The 17,214-nt window shown below is 52.6% G+C and overlaps 8 protein-coding genes across 8 annotated transcripts; 2 read left to right on the top strand and 6 right to left on the bottom strand.

Annotated features, from left to right (window-relative positions):
• Nucleotides 1-143: 143 nt before the first annotated feature.
• J4E84_003947 (uncharacterized protein) lies at nucleotides 144-1,537 on the bottom strand (the record flags this gene model as incomplete). The annotated part of the gene is made up of 3 exons (XM_049386556.1): nucleotides 144-427; nucleotides 520-877; nucleotides 935-1,537. The coding sequence occupies 3 exons, from the start codon at nucleotides 1,535-1,537 to the stop codon at nucleotides 144-146; spliced, it is 1,245 nt and encodes a 414-aa protein (XP_049245326.1).
• A 346-nt stretch (nucleotides 1,538-1,883) lies between these two features.
• Nucleotides 1,884-3,010, bottom strand: J4E84_003946 (uncharacterized protein; the record flags this gene model as incomplete). The annotated part of the gene is made up of 3 exons (XM_049386555.1): nucleotides 1,884-2,188; nucleotides 2,240-2,609; nucleotides 2,672-3,010. 3 exons carry the CDS (start codon nucleotides 3,008-3,010, stop codon nucleotides 1,884-1,886), a joined length of 1,014 nt encoding a protein of 337 aa, XP_049245325.1.
• Nucleotides 3,011-3,438: 428 nt separating this feature from the next.
• On the bottom strand, nucleotides 3,439-4,467 carry J4E84_003945 (uncharacterized protein; the record flags this gene model as incomplete). Its single annotated transcript, XM_049386554.1, has 1 exon — nucleotides 3,439-4,467. The coding sequence occupies one exon, from the start codon at nucleotides 4,465-4,467 to the stop codon at nucleotides 3,439-3,441; it is 1,029 nt and encodes a 342-aa protein (XP_049245324.1).
• A 707-nt stretch (nucleotides 4,468-5,174) lies between these two features.
• On the bottom strand, nucleotides 5,175-6,038 carry J4E84_003944 (uncharacterized protein; the record flags this gene model as incomplete). The annotated part of the gene is made up of 1 exon (XM_049386553.1): nucleotides 5,175-6,038. One exon carries the CDS (start codon nucleotides 6,036-6,038, stop codon nucleotides 5,175-5,177), a length of 864 nt encoding a protein of 287 aa, XP_049245323.1.
• A 379-nt stretch (nucleotides 6,039-6,417) lies between these two features.
• On the top strand, nucleotides 6,418-8,374 carry J4E84_003943 (uncharacterized protein; the record flags this gene model as incomplete). The annotated part of the gene is made up of 2 exons (XM_049386552.1): nucleotides 6,418-6,514; nucleotides 6,564-8,374. 2 exons carry the CDS (start codon nucleotides 6,418-6,420, stop codon nucleotides 8,372-8,374), a joined length of 1,908 nt encoding a protein of 635 aa, XP_049245322.1.
• A 285-nt stretch (nucleotides 8,375-8,659) lies between these two features.
• Nucleotides 8,660-9,232, bottom strand: J4E84_003942 (uncharacterized protein; the record flags this gene model as incomplete). The annotated part of the gene is made up of 1 exon (XM_049386551.1): nucleotides 8,660-9,232. The coding sequence occupies one exon, from the start codon at nucleotides 9,230-9,232 to the stop codon at nucleotides 8,660-8,662; it is 573 nt and encodes a 190-aa protein (XP_049245321.1).
• A 642-nt stretch (nucleotides 9,233-9,874) lies between these two features.
• J4E84_003941 (uncharacterized protein) lies at nucleotides 9,875-12,211 on the top strand (the record flags this gene model as incomplete). The annotated part of the gene is made up of 4 exons (XM_049386550.1): nucleotides 9,875-9,986; nucleotides 10,040-10,193; nucleotides 10,253-10,976; nucleotides 11,027-12,211. The coding sequence occupies 4 exons, from the start codon at nucleotides 9,875-9,877 to the stop codon at nucleotides 12,209-12,211; spliced, it is 2,175 nt and encodes a 724-aa protein (XP_049245320.1).
• Nucleotides 12,212-12,332: 121 nt separating this feature from the next.
• Nucleotides 12,333-13,496, bottom strand: J4E84_003940 (uncharacterized protein; the record flags this gene model as incomplete). The annotated part of the gene is made up of 4 exons (XM_049386549.1): nucleotides 12,333-12,717; nucleotides 12,771-12,898; nucleotides 12,954-13,206; nucleotides 13,264-13,496. 4 exons carry the CDS (start codon nucleotides 13,494-13,496, stop codon nucleotides 12,333-12,335), a joined length of 999 nt encoding a protein of 332 aa, XP_049245319.1.
• Nucleotides 13,497-17,214: the final 3,718 nt, after the last annotated feature.

The raw sequence follows: 17,214 nt of genomic DNA, 5'->3' as shown, positions 1-17,214 counted from the left end.
GTTATGGTGGCGAGTCTGAGAGTGAAACACACAGATATCAGTCGATCCGAGGCAGTAATTGAATGAGCATCTCGTACATACTAAGCTGCCATATATGTGAGCCGGTGTATTGTGGCCCAAGTCTTATGCGTTTGATCGTATTTTCACAGTTTCGCCCGAATCACATGCTCTCTGATGACGTTCTTCTCACCGTTACCTCTTCTAACCACTTCAAACCCATTTCCTTCTGGCGGCAATAAGTTCTCTATTGGTTCCTCTGGTACTGTTGGCGGCGGGGATGGCGCCCAATTGACGCGGAAGAAAAGGTGAGGCAGTGTCGAGTACTCGTAGGGGCGGAATATGTGAATAGACTCAACATATCTATTGCCGCCAATCTTTGCCTTGTGTTGCGCCAGCAGATATCCTACAGCTCTACCATTGGGTGATCCTAGATTCGCATTGGTCGTTAGTGACTTCCCAAACCCGAAGCATAAGATGCTTTGCATCACGAGTGTGGAAGAATAGAGAATTTCAACGTACCCAGAAGAGCCAGATAATGTACGGAGTGGACGTCAACCACAGTTCCTGGCCATAGCTGTACCGTTTCGAGATGCTTGTCCACCAATACCCTATCGATAACTCTCCGCGTTTGGTCGTTGGTGATTAACATGGAGACGACGCCATTGATATTCCCCAGGTTTTCACCACTTACTCGGTTCCAGAATCCCCAGGCTACGTCTGAGCTCGTACGTAGAGCCGGCAACTCATTTGGTGGAATGGGAACCTGATCCTTTACCTTCCAGAGTCTGCGGGCTTGATGCTCAGCGGACCCTCTGCGAAGGAAGAAAATTATACCAGCAGCTTGATTGATGACGACGGTGGAATAAGCGTCCGTGACCTAGAAGCACAAAGCCATTAGTTAAGGCCAGTGAAAGGAGTCGACGCATGAGCTTACCCTGTACCTCACACCATCGACAATATACCACTGTTTGTCCTTGGGTGGCAAGATTCCATTTACTCTTTCCACGACAGCGCTGTCACGATGTTCGTAAGAGAAACAGTAGTTTGGCCCGCCGTGAAGATTGTTTACTTTGGAAAGTCCCAGGGCGTCTAGCATTGGCTGGAGAACGCCGATCTCGCAGTCGTCATCAGGATCACTAGTTCCTTCCTTGTAACCCCAAGTGAGAAGTTCGTTCCTGAGGTCGCCATCCCAGGGAACTGTCAAGGGATTGACAAACCGGGCGGCTTGCGGTGGGTCCTGGGTACACGCAAACATGAGTTTGGCGCCCCGACATTTCGATGCATGCCAAAGTGCTTCAGTAGCAGGAACTGGAGTCCCAAGCCGTACGTCATCATCGTCAGTATCGCTATCGTCGCTGTCGTCGCTATCGTCGTCGTCATCGTCGTCATCGTCGCTATCGTCGGGGTCGCCTGCTACGTGCACAGTGAGGTTCTGAGATTTGAGAGTGACGGAAGTGACGTTGGTAAGATTGCGCAAGGCCTCAGTCGCACCGAGGGCAACAAGACCCACGATGCAGAAGATCTGCGTGAACTTCATCTTTTCGACTCGCGGTGCTGCAGGTAAATTTGCGTGCGGGGTAACGACAAGAGGAAGGAGAGAAGGTGAACACTGGAGCCTTCACCGGACAAGCGAGCGGCGCTTGCGACACAAAGTGAAGGTGAGAGAAGGTGGCCGAGGGGATGTGAGGCAAGAGCAACACAGAGCTGAGATAAGAAAAATGCTGGGAAAGAGAAAGCACGTTCGACCCAACATGCTGCACTGCTGTATCTCAGCCACTGGTCAACTCATGTGTAAGCCTGTATGCTGTCTCATCGCAATAGCTTTGAGTTGTTTAGGTTTGACGAACGCACTTACCCTCTTGCAATATGCTATAGCCTTCCCATCAAAGCTTAGCCCAAACAACATGTTCTCTAACCAAATTCTTCCCATCCCTACTCCTCCTCACTACCTTACCCTCTCGAACCGCCGCGCTACCCTTCTCCGCCGGTTTCTCCGGCGCACCAGGAGTGTCTTCCACATCCGGCATCGGTGTTGTATTCTTGTCAACATGAAAAATGAGATTAGGCTCATCATCAAACTCATCGCCATCGTTTCTAAATATCGTGATCTTGTAGATGAAATTTGCACCACCGAGTTGCCTTTTGTGTTGTAGAAGAAAGTAGCCAGCGCCGAGTCCATTGGGCGACCCTAGAGGGTGTCAGAGAGAGCGGGATGCGATGTACACGAGGAACGACGTACCAACAAGTGCAAGGGCAGCTTCAGCCTCAGCGTCATTATCTGACCCAACAACAATCTCCCTCCCAGGCCATCTCTTCAGCTCTGTTTCTCCCACCGCCTCCAAAGCCTTCGGTATGATCGTCTCCGCCGTTTGCGTATTGACAATCTGAAGAGCCATAATCATCTTAATTCTCGGTTCGCCAGGAACCCTGTTCCAGAGCGCCCAAGCCAAGTCAGAGCTCGAGCGGATCTTGGGCAAGTCGGCTTTATCGACTTGTTCCGGTTTTAGATTCCATAGATCTGCGGCTCCCTGCTCGGGTGACATTCGGTTGAGAAAATAGAGGATACCGTCGTTGCGGTTTATGCCTACGGTACTGTAAGCGCCGGTGACCTGTCGGTTTGTTAGAAACTGGCCCAGTGGGCGTTCTGTTGCTGGAGCTCTGGATTACTGACCCTGTACGTCTTGCCATCCGCCTCGTAACGCTGACTAGACAAATAAGGCATCTTCCCATTCTTGTCTAGGATGACCGTAGGCCCATTGCTATGCTGTAATTTGAAGCAATGATTCGGTCCACCCTTCCCTGCTGGTCGCGCATCAACACCGAGAGCATCGAAAGTGTTCTTCATTTTCAAGGTCTCGTCGAAGTCACATGAGTCATCAACCTGTGCATTCTCCTCTTCGTCATCGAGCCAGCCCCATTTTCTCAGTTCGGATTTTAGATCGCCGTCCCAAGGGCTTTGTGTGTAAGGCCATTGCAGCATCGTGTTGCTTTCTTCTTCGTCGAGGGACATGGCTCGGACAAGGGCGGCGCCGCGACAATAAGCCTTGTGCCATATGGGGTCATGATCTGGGGGTGGCGGTGTGTCGACAGCAAGTACGGGATCTACGGCGGCAATCGAGACTTTCGAGCTTGAGTTGATGGTAGTGAAATCTTCATGTAGCTCTCGTCGAGCTACGACCCCTCTCGTAGCCGAAGCAACAAGACAGACAAGATAACCGTAGAATAGCAGCTTCATCCCAATAAAGAGTAGTAGTAACAGTTTGGAATGATAAGAGCAAGGGGTTTGGATGGAGGTAAGGTCTATACAGGTATAAACTCCTGATGTGAATCTGTAATGTCTACCATGACGCAATTCGAGAAGCGGAAATGTTGCAATCAGCCTCTAGGTAGGAGTGAAACATAGTGTCAAAGACCGCCTTGTCGCGGACTTCCAAACGCTCAAGCCCCCCACTTCTTCTTCAACGCTTCCACTTGAGTCGCATTAACGCCCAACACACTTCCGTGCCTCAAGTTCTGAGGCCAGGCGCTCCTGTCACTCGCTGTCCATTGGCCACCCCTTACGTTGGTACTCTCGTAAGGCCTATACCCATCCGCTCCATAAAAGTCCAGCAAGAGATGCGCCTTGCCAGCTACTTGGTTGTCCCAGTAAGGCGCGGGGCCCTCTACGCCGGATGCAATGATTGCATTGGCACCTGCAGGCCTGGACCAGGTGCCGAACAGTCCGCTGGTCGAGATCTCCGTGTAGACTGTTTTCGCGCTCTCGTCCTTCAGAAAGCGCGCGTACGCGTTGTTACCGAGAGACAGGAATTCCTGGTCGATGACGTTGATGGGAGATCGGTTGATGTAGTCTTGAGGCGTGCTAAAGGTCTTGAAGTCCTTGGTGTATGCGTAGCGGATGCGAATCGACGAAGGAGAGCCAGTGTGTTGCGGGTCGGAGGTGGGATAAAACTTGCTCGCCCAATGAACGAAGTACTGGCCTTTGGCTTCGTCAAAGATAGCGCTGGGTGCCCAAACCATTCCTGCAGTCGCGTCTTCAACAGTAACGAGGCGTTCATTGGTCCATGTTACAAGGTCGGCGGACTCCCAGACAAAGATGCCTCGAGATCCCGTGCGTTGGGATGCGTCCCACGTTGTCTTGCCGATGTTCAAGTCGGTGCCAATGATGTACCACTTTTTGCCAGCTTCAGCTGCTCCACCGGTTATAATGGCCGGGTCGCGGACTCCAAGAGTGCCTTTCGTCGGGTTGATGACAGCTTGGCCTTTGTTCAAAGCAGTCATGGAGTTGGCGTTGTTGCCGTTGGAAAGATAGAAGTACACAGAAGGTTTGTCGCCGAGGAAGAAGACACCGAGATAATTCGTCAGAGCCGCATCGGCACGAGATGCAATGGCATGTCTTGAAAAGTCGAGGGTTTGTGACGGCAGAGCAAGAATGCTGGGAAGCAAGCTGCACAAAGTGAGGAGACGCATCGTGAAAGGTGTACAGTAAGCCCGGATATGACGAGCAGATGAGAAGGCGCAAGGCCACTTATAAAGGCTGTGAAATAAAGTTCCATCCGGCGTTGCCACATAGTTTGTCAAGGATACGACGTCACGAGCGTTGCGCAACGGCTGTCCCTCCTAAGATGGCTAGGTACCCAAGCTTCCGTGAACCCTAGGAGCGTCAGACCAGGAAGGTGACCATCTTTGCGGGGTAACGTAGTCACAAAGTCAGTAGCACCTCTTCTGGTAGGTGGGTCTGGGGATAGATTAAGTTGGATATGGGGTGTGGTATTAATCCGGCGCTACCGGTTTCCAAGGCGCTACATGAGCAGCCTCGGTAGTTCGGCCTAATGCAAATGCCACAACAAGATGGTTCCATCGACCAGAATAAGAAGGCAGTCGAATACGCATAGTCCTTTTTCGTGTTCTGGGGCACAGGAAATATTCGCGAGTGTCCGGTAGTCGGCCTCAGGACTCGTCAAGTTTCGAAGCTGGTCCTGCATTGGTCACCCTCACTAGCCATGGCAGACTCACCGCATAGTCACCGACAATACCGTGTTTAACGATCTATACAATGCCAGCGCAGATACACACCACGTTGTGGCTGATTGTGTGGACGAGGAGACATCCGATATATCATAGGTGCGTGTATGCCCTGCTTGCTCTTGTGTAGGCTTGGATGGCCTTCCAATAGCTCAGTCGTCATCGCTATCGTAACCAGCGACAAGCATAGTCGATAGTTTCGAGGGCTGTGCAGCGGCTTTAGCCTGAGGCGCGGGTGTCGAAGCAGGCGCCTTTTTCTTGAGGCCTAACGCAGCGCTAAAATCTTTCTTTTCCTTCGGCTTCTTGGTGAAGGTTGTAGTAACGGGTACCTCGATGGGCGCGTCGAACATGTCTTCGTCAATCGTCTCCTCGCCGATGTCAGGCATGCTCCGATTTGCGAATGCCTGTCGTGCAGCCTCTGCGTCTTCTTCCTCCAGCTTCTTGCGTCGCTCGTCGGCAGCATCAGGTTGTACCTCGGTTCCCTTGCCCTCGCGGTCCGCCTTCTCTAGCCTTGCGTTTCTGGACCTGATCTCGTCTAGAGCGTCTGCGATGGCCATCTCGGTTTTGGCATCGATGACCTTTGTCTCGAGTTCTTTCATCGCGTCGCGCTCTGCCTCCTCCCGTTCTATGCGATCCAGGCGTTCCTCTTCGGTCTCCTCATTGAGCTTGGCCTCTCTCCACGGCTCGAAATTTCTCTTCGCGCCACGCTCGCATTCGTAGTCCATGTTCTTAGGGTCTGTCTTGAAGGTGATCTCGCCGGAACATCGCGTGCATCGAATGTAGAAGCGGAAGATGGCGATGTTGTAGTACTTTTGGTCGGTCGTCTCCTTGCGCGCATTGAACTTGCGGCCTTTGTAGATGAACTCGCCGCAGTGGGTGCATTTCATGGAGAAAGGTGCCATGAGGCGGACTGTCATCAGCTTGGGACCGGCATTCTTGGGGCCGCGCTGGCGCGTGATCTTCGAAGGATCGAAATCCGGTGGGTAGTACTTGGTGAGCACTTTTCGTTCGGACATGGCGGCGGGTTATACGACGTCTGGTGTGGTGCGGCGCTGATCGGGTGCTCCGAGTTGATGCGTTGAAACAGAATGTAGGGTTTATGCTGCGCAAATGAAGGTCTCGCGCGTGATATGGATGAGGTCGTGTGGCGTGTTGGATGTCAAGTGAGTGCTCGAAATCACGTCCAGGTAACGGCAACCCTAGCGCGGAACTTTTGGCTGACTAAGGCGGCCCGCTGCTGCAGGCACCCCGCAAACATGTGCTCTCGCGTCGGGCAGGCGCGACCCTGGCTCTAAACATCGCGCCGCCGCCGACTGCCACCTCGACTGGGGATATCTTTTGGGGCACATTCACTAACCCGCCTGAACAGACTATACCCAATGCGATAGCGAAACTATGGAGAAATATCTACGCGAGTGGCGCCAGGAAGCCCTCAATCGCTGCCAGTACGACACAGCCATCTTTGTTGCAGACAAGCTGCTGGCACTGACGGGTATGCTCTAACACTCGGCAGGTCAACGTACACTGACAAAATCGCATAGATGACGACCAGGATGCATTCTGGCTAGCTCAGGTGCACTTCACCACCGGCAACTACAACAGGACCCAGTCACTCCTCGCACGCGGAAACCTCGTCGAGCGCACGCCCCAATGTCGATACCTCGCTGCGCACTGCTCACTGAAGCTGGGGAAATTGGAAGACGCACTGCAGATACTGGGCGACAAGAACCCAACCCACTTGATCTCGGCGCCAGGGAACACGCGCACCAAGCTGCGGCATGTCGACGTCAACACACGGGCCGGCGCAAGACAGACCAAGAACGGCTCGCGCAACGAGCGCCTACCCACGAGCGAAGAGCGTGATCGCGAAGATGTTAACAACATCAAGTCGGAAGCAGGCATGTGCTACCTCCGGGGTGTGTGCTATGCAAAGCAAAACTCCTTTGACCGGGCCAAGGAATGCTACAAGACGGCGGTGCAGATCGACGTGCAATGCTTCGAGGCCTTCGATGCGCTCATGTCCAACTCGTTGATGGCACCAGAGGAGGAGTGGAAGTTCCTCGAATCGCTCAACTTCGACACCATCAACGTCGCCAACAACCCTTCCTTGTCACAAGAGGCCGCGTCCTTCACCAAGACCCTCTACACAACACGCCTATCCAAGTACACCAGACCAGAAGAGTTCGCGAACGCGACCGAGACGCTCACGACTCACTACAACCTTGGCGAGAACCCAGACATAGTCCTCTCCAAAGCGGATCTCATGTTCACCCTATGCCGCTTCCGCGATACCCTTGCCCTCACGTCAGCCGTCCTAGCGAACGACAAGTACAACTTCAACATCATGCCCATACACATAGCGTCCTTGCACGAGCTTGGCGAAAAGAACACTCTCTTCCTACTTGCCCACGAACTAGCAGACACGAACCCCTCAGAACCATGCGCATGGTTCGCCGTTGGTACCTACTATCTCGCAATCGGTCGCATAGCTGAAGCACGCCGCTACTTCTCCAAGTCCTCCATGATGGACCCACACTTTGGCCCTGCCTGGATAGGGTTCGCGCATACGTTTGCCGCAGAAGGGGAACATGATCAAGCCATCTCCGCCTACTCCACCGCGGCACGCCTCTTCCAGGGCTCACATCTGCCACAGCTCTTCCTCGGCATGCAAAACCTCCAGTTGAACAACCTGAGCCTGTCGCGAGAGTACTTGAAGACATCATACGATCTTTGCGAGAACGATCCTTGCCTTCTTAACGAGATGGGCGTCGTCTACTTCCACGAAGGACAACTACTGGACGCTATACAATTCTTCCGCCGCGCGCTGGCCTTCTCAGAGCAGAATGAAGCAGACCCAGATGCTTGGATACCCACACGGATAAATCTCGCCCATGCGCTTCGCAAGTGTGAACAATACAGCGAAGCACTCGATACATTCGACGAAGTGCTTCGCCATGGCATAAAGGACCCGAGCGTCTTCACCGCAAAAGCACTGGTTCTCCTGAACCTCAATAGAAGTTGGGATGCTATCATCACCTTGCACGAAGCCCTCGCTGTCTCGCCCCAGGACCCCATGGCCACCGACCTCCTCAATCGTGCGCTAGAGATCAACGAGTCAGACAGCGGACTCCTTGAGTCTGGAACAGCGGGAGGACCAGACATGACAGGAGACGCAGATGAAGATGAAGAGATTGAAGCGCTAGAACGGAGAATGAACGGCAAGCTACGCGAAATCGAACAGAATCGGGTTGCTGGCAGGCGAGGTCGGAGGAGGCGGCATGCCCAAGGCGCGGCAGAGGAGGATCTTAGTGCCTTTGGGGAGAGCATGGTCGTCGATTCAGACGACGGCTAGTATTTTCAAGCGATACTTTTGGATACGCGAACAACAGCCCTGGGTTTGAATACCCTTCAGAGGCAGGACGCGTACTATGCGGCTTTGGTCACGTAGTCGGACAGGCGTCAGATGGGCTTTGGATCATGGCATAGCGTGGAGTGAATGGGTTTTGTATACGTCTTTTTGCATAGCAGATACCATATGATATGCGTTTGCTCCTCTTTGGACAACCTTGATCTTCTCGACTCTATGCGCTCTTAGTCCGGAAGTACCAATTGAGTTCTTTACAGTCAGTAAGCCAATTTACGTAGTCAGCGCTTTCTCTCTCGTACCTTTAGTGTATCCCCACTTCTGCATCACTGTCTCAATACTCCTTCTCGTGGTCTTCCTCGCATGTTCCCTGCTCTTTCCACTCTTCAGCAGCGCATCGTATTCAGTATGCCTATGCCGTGCATGCGCAATGACAGCAAACAAGATCTTCCGTGATAACGGTATTGAGCTCGTTCGGCCGACTCTACCAGAGTGTTTCTTGAAGCCGTGCTTAAGTACGGCTTGCTTCTCTGACGCTGGTATCTTTGGAAACTGCGTGTCTATCTCAGCTGCTGCGTTGGCAATTTCAGTCGCATCGCGCTTCGTCGTAGCTGCTCGACGAGACGACAACGTTTCTTTCGACTGCTTGTTGACCTTGTGCAGAACGTGTAAGGGGATACGGATGCCAGTCGTTCTTTTCTGGTTGTCGACGACGATGTATAAAGGACGCCCGGCTTCGTGGGTGAGTTTGCGGCAATGCAGTGTCTTGTAGCGGTCGCCTTTCGGAAGGAAGCCGTATGATTTGGGTACTGGTGACTTCTGTGTAACTGTGATCTCTTGACGCATGGTTATGTTCGGAGCTGTGTCAGCTCCAGAGGCAGTTTAATAGGTTCCTGTTTTGTGTCCATTTGGTAGAGCGAGTTTTAAATCTTGATACAGTACTGATGAGTTTCCTTGCATTCTTTGTGTATGATGAATCGCGCTCGCGAAAGAAATGCAGACAAAGCAAACGTGAAGCGTTGGCGCTGTGACAACGCGTCGCGACGCGTCCTAGATAGCTTACGTCATTGACAGTTTCGAGCGCTAGGCCCAAACAGACGCGCACATGTGACGGCATCTCCGTCAATCGCTCCATCGCTGCATCTCCAGATCCCAGGCCCTGCACCTTCTTCTCCCCCAATGTGGTCGCAGCGTCCGACGTTCTGCAAAATGTTCAGCGCCTCACACGCGACAGAAGTGAACGCCCTGCGGTTCCGGATCAGTCGGCATCCGCCTGCTAAGTTTGGCACTCCGACGCGTTGGTCCCACCAGCGAACACCAATCCGCGACACAGCTGAGGCTTGCCTGACTCCACAGGAGCCATGGCCAGCACGATGACGACGCCTCAGTGGCTCATCGCTATAAAACCTTCAGCCACAGTTGTGGACCCTACTTTTCACAGTCTTGACAGCTACCCTGGCACTCCGCTCGGTTTAAGCCCTTTTGGCCATGTCAATCAGACCCTTGAAGAGATCGGATACGACGCTGAGCGATGATACTGAGCTTGCGAACGTCACGTATAACGACAAGTACGTTATAGTATATGACTTTGGTAATGTCGGTATGTTTGGTCATTGAGGCATAGCGTTGGAGCGAACGGCTGACGAGGACTAGATGACGACGTCGCCATCGCAGAATGCAAGACGCTGTTGCATGACCTAGAGTCTGCAGGCCTCAACACTGAGGTACGCCCTGGCTATGATCAAACACTGTTAGTGTTTGTCCAAGCGCCCAGAGATCTGCTTGGCAACACAGTGTACAAGTCGCGGTACGTTGAGCTCGTCCGTAACCTCATAATTTGGAAGGAGGCTAAGTAGGCTTTTGCAGAGTCAAAGATTGGCTGTATGGCATCACCAAAGACCATCCTGGCGGGACCGCTAAGACCGTTGTCACCGCAGAGTTCGAAGCCGAAGATCTGCTTTCCATGTATCACCTTGTCAACTGGCGCAAAGAGCTTGGAGGCGCTGGTATCACACCAGAGTTCCCACCATGGGAAAATGTGACCGCAATCTTCCCGTTGCACAACTCAGGTGCGAACCGCGCGTTGTTGGCCCATCTGAGCACTCGGGTGTTCTTGGAACCAGCCGACCTGGACCGTATACGTGATCTATGGGGTGCCAAAGTTGCCTTCTACTTTGCCTTCATCCAGACTTACTTTCGATCATTGGCATTCCCTTGCGCTGCTGGTGTATTTGCCTGGGCATTCTTGCCGAAATATTCTCTGGCGTTCGCACTCCTAATCGGAGTCTGGTGCACTGTTTTCTTGGAGTACTGGAAGATCAAGCAGACCGATCTTGCAATCCGATGGAAAGTACGAGGAGTGGGCGACCTCAAAGTCAACCGTCCGCAATTTCGCTACGAGCAAGAGATCATTGACTCAGCTGGAAGAGTTCGGCATGTGTTCCCAAGATGGAAGAGGATTGTGCGCCAATTGGTCGTCATACCATTCGTCCTTGTCAGCACTTTGTTACTCGGGATTCTAATCGCATTCGTCTTTACCATCGAGACCTTCATTGGAGAAGCTTATGAAGGGCCTTACAAGTTCTATCTGGTCAGTATATGCCCAGTCCCACCCATTGTGCTGTACTAACATTTCACCAGGAATATCTGCCCACGGTGCTTCTTGCAGTTTTTTTGCCATACGCGACGAACTTTCTGGAAGACGTCGCTACTGCGCTGACGCAATACGAGAACCATCGAACAGCTGATCATTACGAGATGTCGCTCACTCAAAAGATCTTTGTGCTCAACTCAATCACCAACTATTTACCAATCCTTCTTACAGCATTCGTATACGTACCCTTCGGTGGACAGATTATACCGTTGCTCGAACGCGTTATCGATGCCACACTAGGCGCGCAGACTAGAGCCAAGATGGTGTTCAAGGCCGACCCCGACCGGCTGCGGAACGAAGTCATCGCGCTCACCGTCACTGGACAGGTCTCGAGCGCAGTCGAAGAGCTGGCGCTACCTTGGCTGAAGACTCAGATCAAGCAATGGTGGCGTGACCGACAAGCTAGCCGAGCAAAGAATCGCAGCAGTGACTCGTACGAAAGCCCAACTGCAGAAGATCCAGCGGAATCTCGCTTCCTACGTCGCACGCGACGGCAAGCTTTGAGACCATCATACAACGTCCAAGAGGATATTGCAGAGATGGTCATTCAGTTTGGCTACCTTGCGCTCTTCAGTCCCGTGTGGCCTCTCGTGCCGATCGGCTTCTTCATCAACAACTGGATCGAGCTGCGGTCGGACTTCCTGAAGATCTGTGTCGAGCACCAGCGTCCTCACCCAACGCGTAGCGACGGTATTGGGCCGTGGGTGGCTAGTCTAGAGTCGTTGACATGGTTGGGGAGCATATCCAGTGCGGCCATCGTACACATGTTCGGTTCCCAGCGATTTCTTGGCGAATATCTTGGCTTGAGCACGTGGGCCAGCTTACCGGTGACGATCCTCATCTCCGAACACATCTTCATGGGCTTCAGAGCTGCTGTGCGATTTGCCCTGTCAAAAATTGGTTCGGAGCAGACTCGGAAAGAGCGAGCTGAGCAATATGCGAGGAGAAAGAAGCATCTCGACGAGCTAGAGGCAACTGCAGAGAAGAAGTCGCATCTTGAGGTGACGGAGCGGGAAAGACGTAAAAGCGTTCGAATCAATGCAGCCGACATATTCTGGACGAAACAAGCGGAAGTAGGAGCCAGTGCGGATGCCGGCGTAAGTATCATCAAGGCATTGAAGAGTGCACAGAAGGAGAGCATCGTGACTGGTCGAGAGAACAAGATTGATTGAAACGCTGGGCTATGTAGCCAAAAGACGTCTCTGCTGTCCCTCCATGTATGTACAAAGTCTTCCCCAATCCACCACAAAGATATATACAGAAACTGTGCGATGTGCACGGTGTGTGACGCGCTTACTTGTTGATAGCAGCAAGGACAGTGTTGTAAGCTGTCTTGGCGTTGTAGTTGGAGTCGAAGAGAAGGGGGTTGCCATTGGGCCTCCAGGAGTCGTTGTCGCGGATACCCCAGACGGTGATACCAACGCAGTTCTTCTGGTCCAAGCAAGCCTTCACAACGTTCTGCCAGTCAGAGGTCTGGGCGTTCTGGATGTCAACCTCGGTGAGCGCACACTCGGGGGCGGCAGCGCAGAGCGCGGCCATGGCGGCGGGAGCGTTGGCACCCTGGCCGGAGGTGATGTGACCCTGCGAACCGATACCGTCGATGGGGACACCGGCGGCGATCCACTTCTTGACGTTCTTGACCATACCCTGGGTCTTGGAGTAGGACGCTTGGTCCAGGCTAGGCGGTTGTTAGTGTCATGGTCATGATGGAGTCTGAGAGAATTTGCTTACTTGTAGTCGTTGATGTAACGCTTCGCAGCAGGGTCAACGGCCTTGGCTGTCTCGAAAGCAATTCGGACGAAGTCCTCACCGAGGACGTTGTAGAAGACACTGTGGCGGAGGCTACCGTCCTCCTCGAACTGTAGGGAAGTCAGTGTGTGTTCCAGTCGGACCGGGATATGAAGATCAACTTACGATCTCGTTGACGACATCCCAAGCGTAGACCTGGCCCTTGTAGCGGTTCATCAGGGTGGTGATGTGGTTCTTCATGACAGTGGTCAAGGTGGCCTTGTCATTGATCTGGGAGACCCAGGCGGGCAGCTGGGAGTACCACACAGTGGTGTGTCCACGGATGAGCTTGCCATTGTCCTTTGCGAACTTGGCAGTCTGGTCGGCGTTGCCGAAGTTGAAGTTTCCACGGGAAGGCTCGGTGGCATCCCACTTCATGCTATCCGGCAGTTAGCATCGCACACAACACTGCGTTCGGGAGGCTGGAAACACTTACGAGTTCTCAGGTGTAATGGCACCGAAGTTCGCCTTGATGATCGCGGCGTTCTTGCCTTGGTTGAGACGACCTGGGTCAGCGCAGGTACCGAAGTACTTCCGGCCCTTTGCCTTCATGGCAGCATCGATGCTCTGCGCAGCCTGGCGCTCATCGAGGAGAGCCTCTGGCTCAGCGAAAGGCGCAGCCTGGACCAGCGCGGCGGCGGACAAGATGGTGACGAGAGAAATCTTCATGGTGAGAATGGTATATCGAGACTGTAACTGAACTTGGACTGTAAAGAACGTAGATTGCTGGATACCACAATCAAGTCGAGAGTCCCAGACTACTTATACCAGACCTCCAACTCCCTCGGCCCTATACTGATATTGCGAGCAAGATTAGCGATCTCCGCACCCTCCTGCTCATTACGAACAATATCCATCCAACCAAGCCCACCTCGGTCCCTCCTTGCGCACGCCGCCACCAGTACGGGGAAACATGTATGCGTTAGCCCTAGGAAATTTACCCACATGTAGCGGGAAGCCGGGCAATTCATCTAACACGCCACAGTGCCTGCACGTCGTCGATCAGCCTGTACCCAAAGCGCGCCCGGCGCTTCCCCCATGCAGTATAGACAACGAAACGTCGTTGTTTCGCATTAATCTAAATGAAGCTTCCGGCGCCGGTTCTTGTCTTCCTTAGCACCACACGTGTACCCTTCGGGAGTTCGACTTAAGCAGGCTTGGCGCCTCTAATCGCGGTTAAATGCAATGTGCCACAACAACCGATCCCTGCGCGAAGCTGCGTTGCGTCACGGGGAACGTAACTGCAATATTTGAGGGTCGATGCGTCTGCGGCGTATTGCCGGTGCCAAAATGTCTTATATCGCTTCTGCATGCCGTTATTCGTGGAGAATACTTTTTGATGGGCGTGGGGCCGGTAGCGATCACGCTTCATTAGGGGGCATTTCAGCCGCTGTGGAGTGGAATATGGGGTGCGTTTCCGGGGAAAGAGCATATTGGGTGTCCTTCTATCCGGGGAAGGCACCGTACATGGGCGTTGTGGTGCGCTGACCTGGGATGGGTGTTGCTTTCCATCACATGCGATTGCTGTTACCGATCACGGGGAGTAGCATACATCCGCCAATTGTATGGAGCTCCTGGGGAGCAATGTTTGTCTTTCTCTAGTCGAGGACGTGTTTGTTTACACAGTCGAAGGAAGTTGTGTTGATCGTCTTGTAAGACGGAAGTCTTCATTTCGTACTACATGTGGAGTGTTCTAGACGGAGACCCACTCTCTCGATCAGGAGATGATATATTACCGATCGGAGGCCGAAAGAGCATGGACGGCGTTCATCTCAACCTACGCCTATTATCTTCCTCATATTTCCACCTTACTTAAGATTACTGCTGCTTCGCCGAAGTCTAGATTCTTCATCTGCAGTAAAACCACCTTGCTGGGTCGATCATAGAGACGCAAAGGCAGGCCGACTGTTGTGGGAGCCCAGCGTCCAGAACTCGCAATCCGTATCTCTCCTGCGTAGCCCTCTACATCATGTACACGGTGGTATGTCTGCCTGTCTCTTCCCGGAACGTCACGAAGGCGTAAGGTGTGCGACCAGACCGGCCCCATCATTTTGGCCGGAGATCCGGACTGAGCATGTTTTCGACAATCCCAAGAAAAGCAAATGGCCTTTACACTCACGCGCTTCGATCGTGTAAAGCCACTAACTTGCGCCTCAAAGTGGTCGAGGAATTGAAATACTCTTCGTTCGTGTCGACCTGGTGGACCTGGTGGACCTCTAACGGGGGTAGAGCGTTCCGGTACTTGTGAATTCATTATCTCAATGAAGTCGAATACACGTTCGATAATTTCATACATGTTGCCGACGTCGGTTCTCATCATTTTCAAACTCGAAAGGTTTGGCGCAACAAAGTGGATTTGTAGATTCTCTAGAAGAAGTCCGAAGAGAGGGTGGAAAGTATCACACCATGGTATCACATCCCGTCTATCGTCACTAAAGACGGCGCGACTTTTCAGTTGTACTTTGACCTTAAGTCGAGCGAGGTGCGCAAAAGGATGAGTCTTAACAGTTGTTGCCCGCTCCGGTTGAGCGACTATGATTTTGTAACCAAGTCTTTCCCTCGAAAGTCGCTCGAAGTCGTGGAGGTATTTGCGATAATTCACGGTCGCGACATGAGATAGCTCTTCGGCGGCGAGCTTGCACGAGAGAACAAAGCCAGCGTACTCGGTACCATTTGACAGCGGTGGAAGCGCATCGAGCTCGATATAACTGTAGATCTGTTCTCGGATATCCCACGGTAGGTCGAAGAATGGTCTGGGACGTGGAGGGCGGAACGGCAACTGGGTGCTCCACATCCTGGTTGATGGTATTCGTTGTCGGTTCTAAGTGGTGGGGTATGCGTTGTGGTCGCAGGTTCATGAATTGCTGAGAGGGTGATGCTATCGAAGGGTGGCTTTTGAGCAGCGTTGAAGTGCATGTGCTGTAGCCAGTTGTGAGTGAGGCCCCAGCGTGCCAAGCCAGGAAGGCGCGAAGAACTCACTCCAAGGCGACACCACATAGTGAAGAGATAAGTTATCGAATGTCGAGCTCGAGCGCGGCTGCAATTTCTCATGACCTCACGATATCCAGGTTTATGTGGCACTTAGATGATAGTAAGCAATTCTTTCTCGAAATTCTGTCTTCATCATTCATAAATAGTACACCCTCTAGATTACAACCAATATGCTTCCAGTCAACCTCGCTATGATATGACATCTGCTGAGCATTAGCTTAGGCTTCGTCTTCGGCTTCGTTTTACTTACACACGCCTGCCAATGCAAAAAATTCTAGCATCAGATGCTTAACCCCGGCTGCAGGTGCATCCCTTCCTCTTGGCGGGATCGGTGCTTGGCCACCCCACACAGATTGCGCCGCCTGAACACACCTTGCCGCTAACACCGCAGTTGTCCTTTGAGCAGGGGCCGGAGTAGCCTTGTGGGAGAGGATCGGGCATAGCGACGGCAACGCTAGCGAGGAAAGTGGCGATGATAACGGAGAAACGCATGTTGGAGAAGAGGAAGTGATAAAATGGTTGTGGTGTTGCAGATATCGAGGACGATTCGGGTGGGCCTTTATAGAAGAGAGAATCGCAGGTCTTGGACTTTCAATTCTCGTTGTATAGCGATTGGACAAGTGCTATACGTTGTATCGATATAGATGAAGGGAAGCGTCTGGTGATATATATTGGTAAAGCCGCGAGATGAAACAATGCTGTGTTCTCGAGACGCGGTGTTTACTCCGCTACTTATACCTCTTTGCTGGTGTCGCAGATCTTGTGTGACGTACCCAGTCCGCTGGCACAGCTGTCAAAACACATTCCTCGAAGATCAGAAACAGGAAACGTGGGTATTCGATCGCTAGTGATAAGGCCGCAGTAGGAATGGCCCAGGAGTGAAAGGAGTTACAGGCGGGGATTGCCCGTCCAAATCCGCTCGGGATGACGCGCAGTGCGTCGCTAAAGCGTGGAGACCTATCACGGGGCGATGGAAAGCAGCGTTTTGTGTGGCTGCTTGAACTGGGCAGGTCCAGATTTTGGGCAGTGCGGCTCTAATCCGGGACGATCAAGGTCTTGAAGTCAATTGTCTTCGCATGCCGCGCACTTGGCTCCTTGGCTGCCAGCGGGCGGTAAGACGATAAGGCGCAGATCGTAGGCGGTGCTGAATAATATCGGGTTGAAAATATCCACTGCGGCTTTTTTTCGTCAGTGCCTTACGCGTATGTCTCAAGCAAAAAATGGCGATGCTCTTGGTCTTGTTGATAGCGTCGTCGATGGTGTTGAAGTGAGACTACTGCAGATTGCCGAGAGGATCCCAAACCCGCGTAGATTTCCAAGAAAGCCAAGATCATGCCTTGATTGCGATGCAACACTCACAAATTCTGGCAATACGTAGGTGGAGTCATGTAGGCAG

This window comes from Alternaria hordeiaustralica (genome assembly GCF_023758085.1).
Source record: "Alternaria hordeiaustralica strain BMP 2776 chromosome Unknown scaffold_6, whole genome shotgun sequence".
Classification (NCBI taxonomy): Eukaryota; Fungi; Ascomycota; class Dothideomycetes; order Pleosporales; family Pleosporaceae; genus Alternaria; species Alternaria hordeiaustralica.
This window is presented reverse-complemented; position numbering and strand designations above follow the sequence as displayed.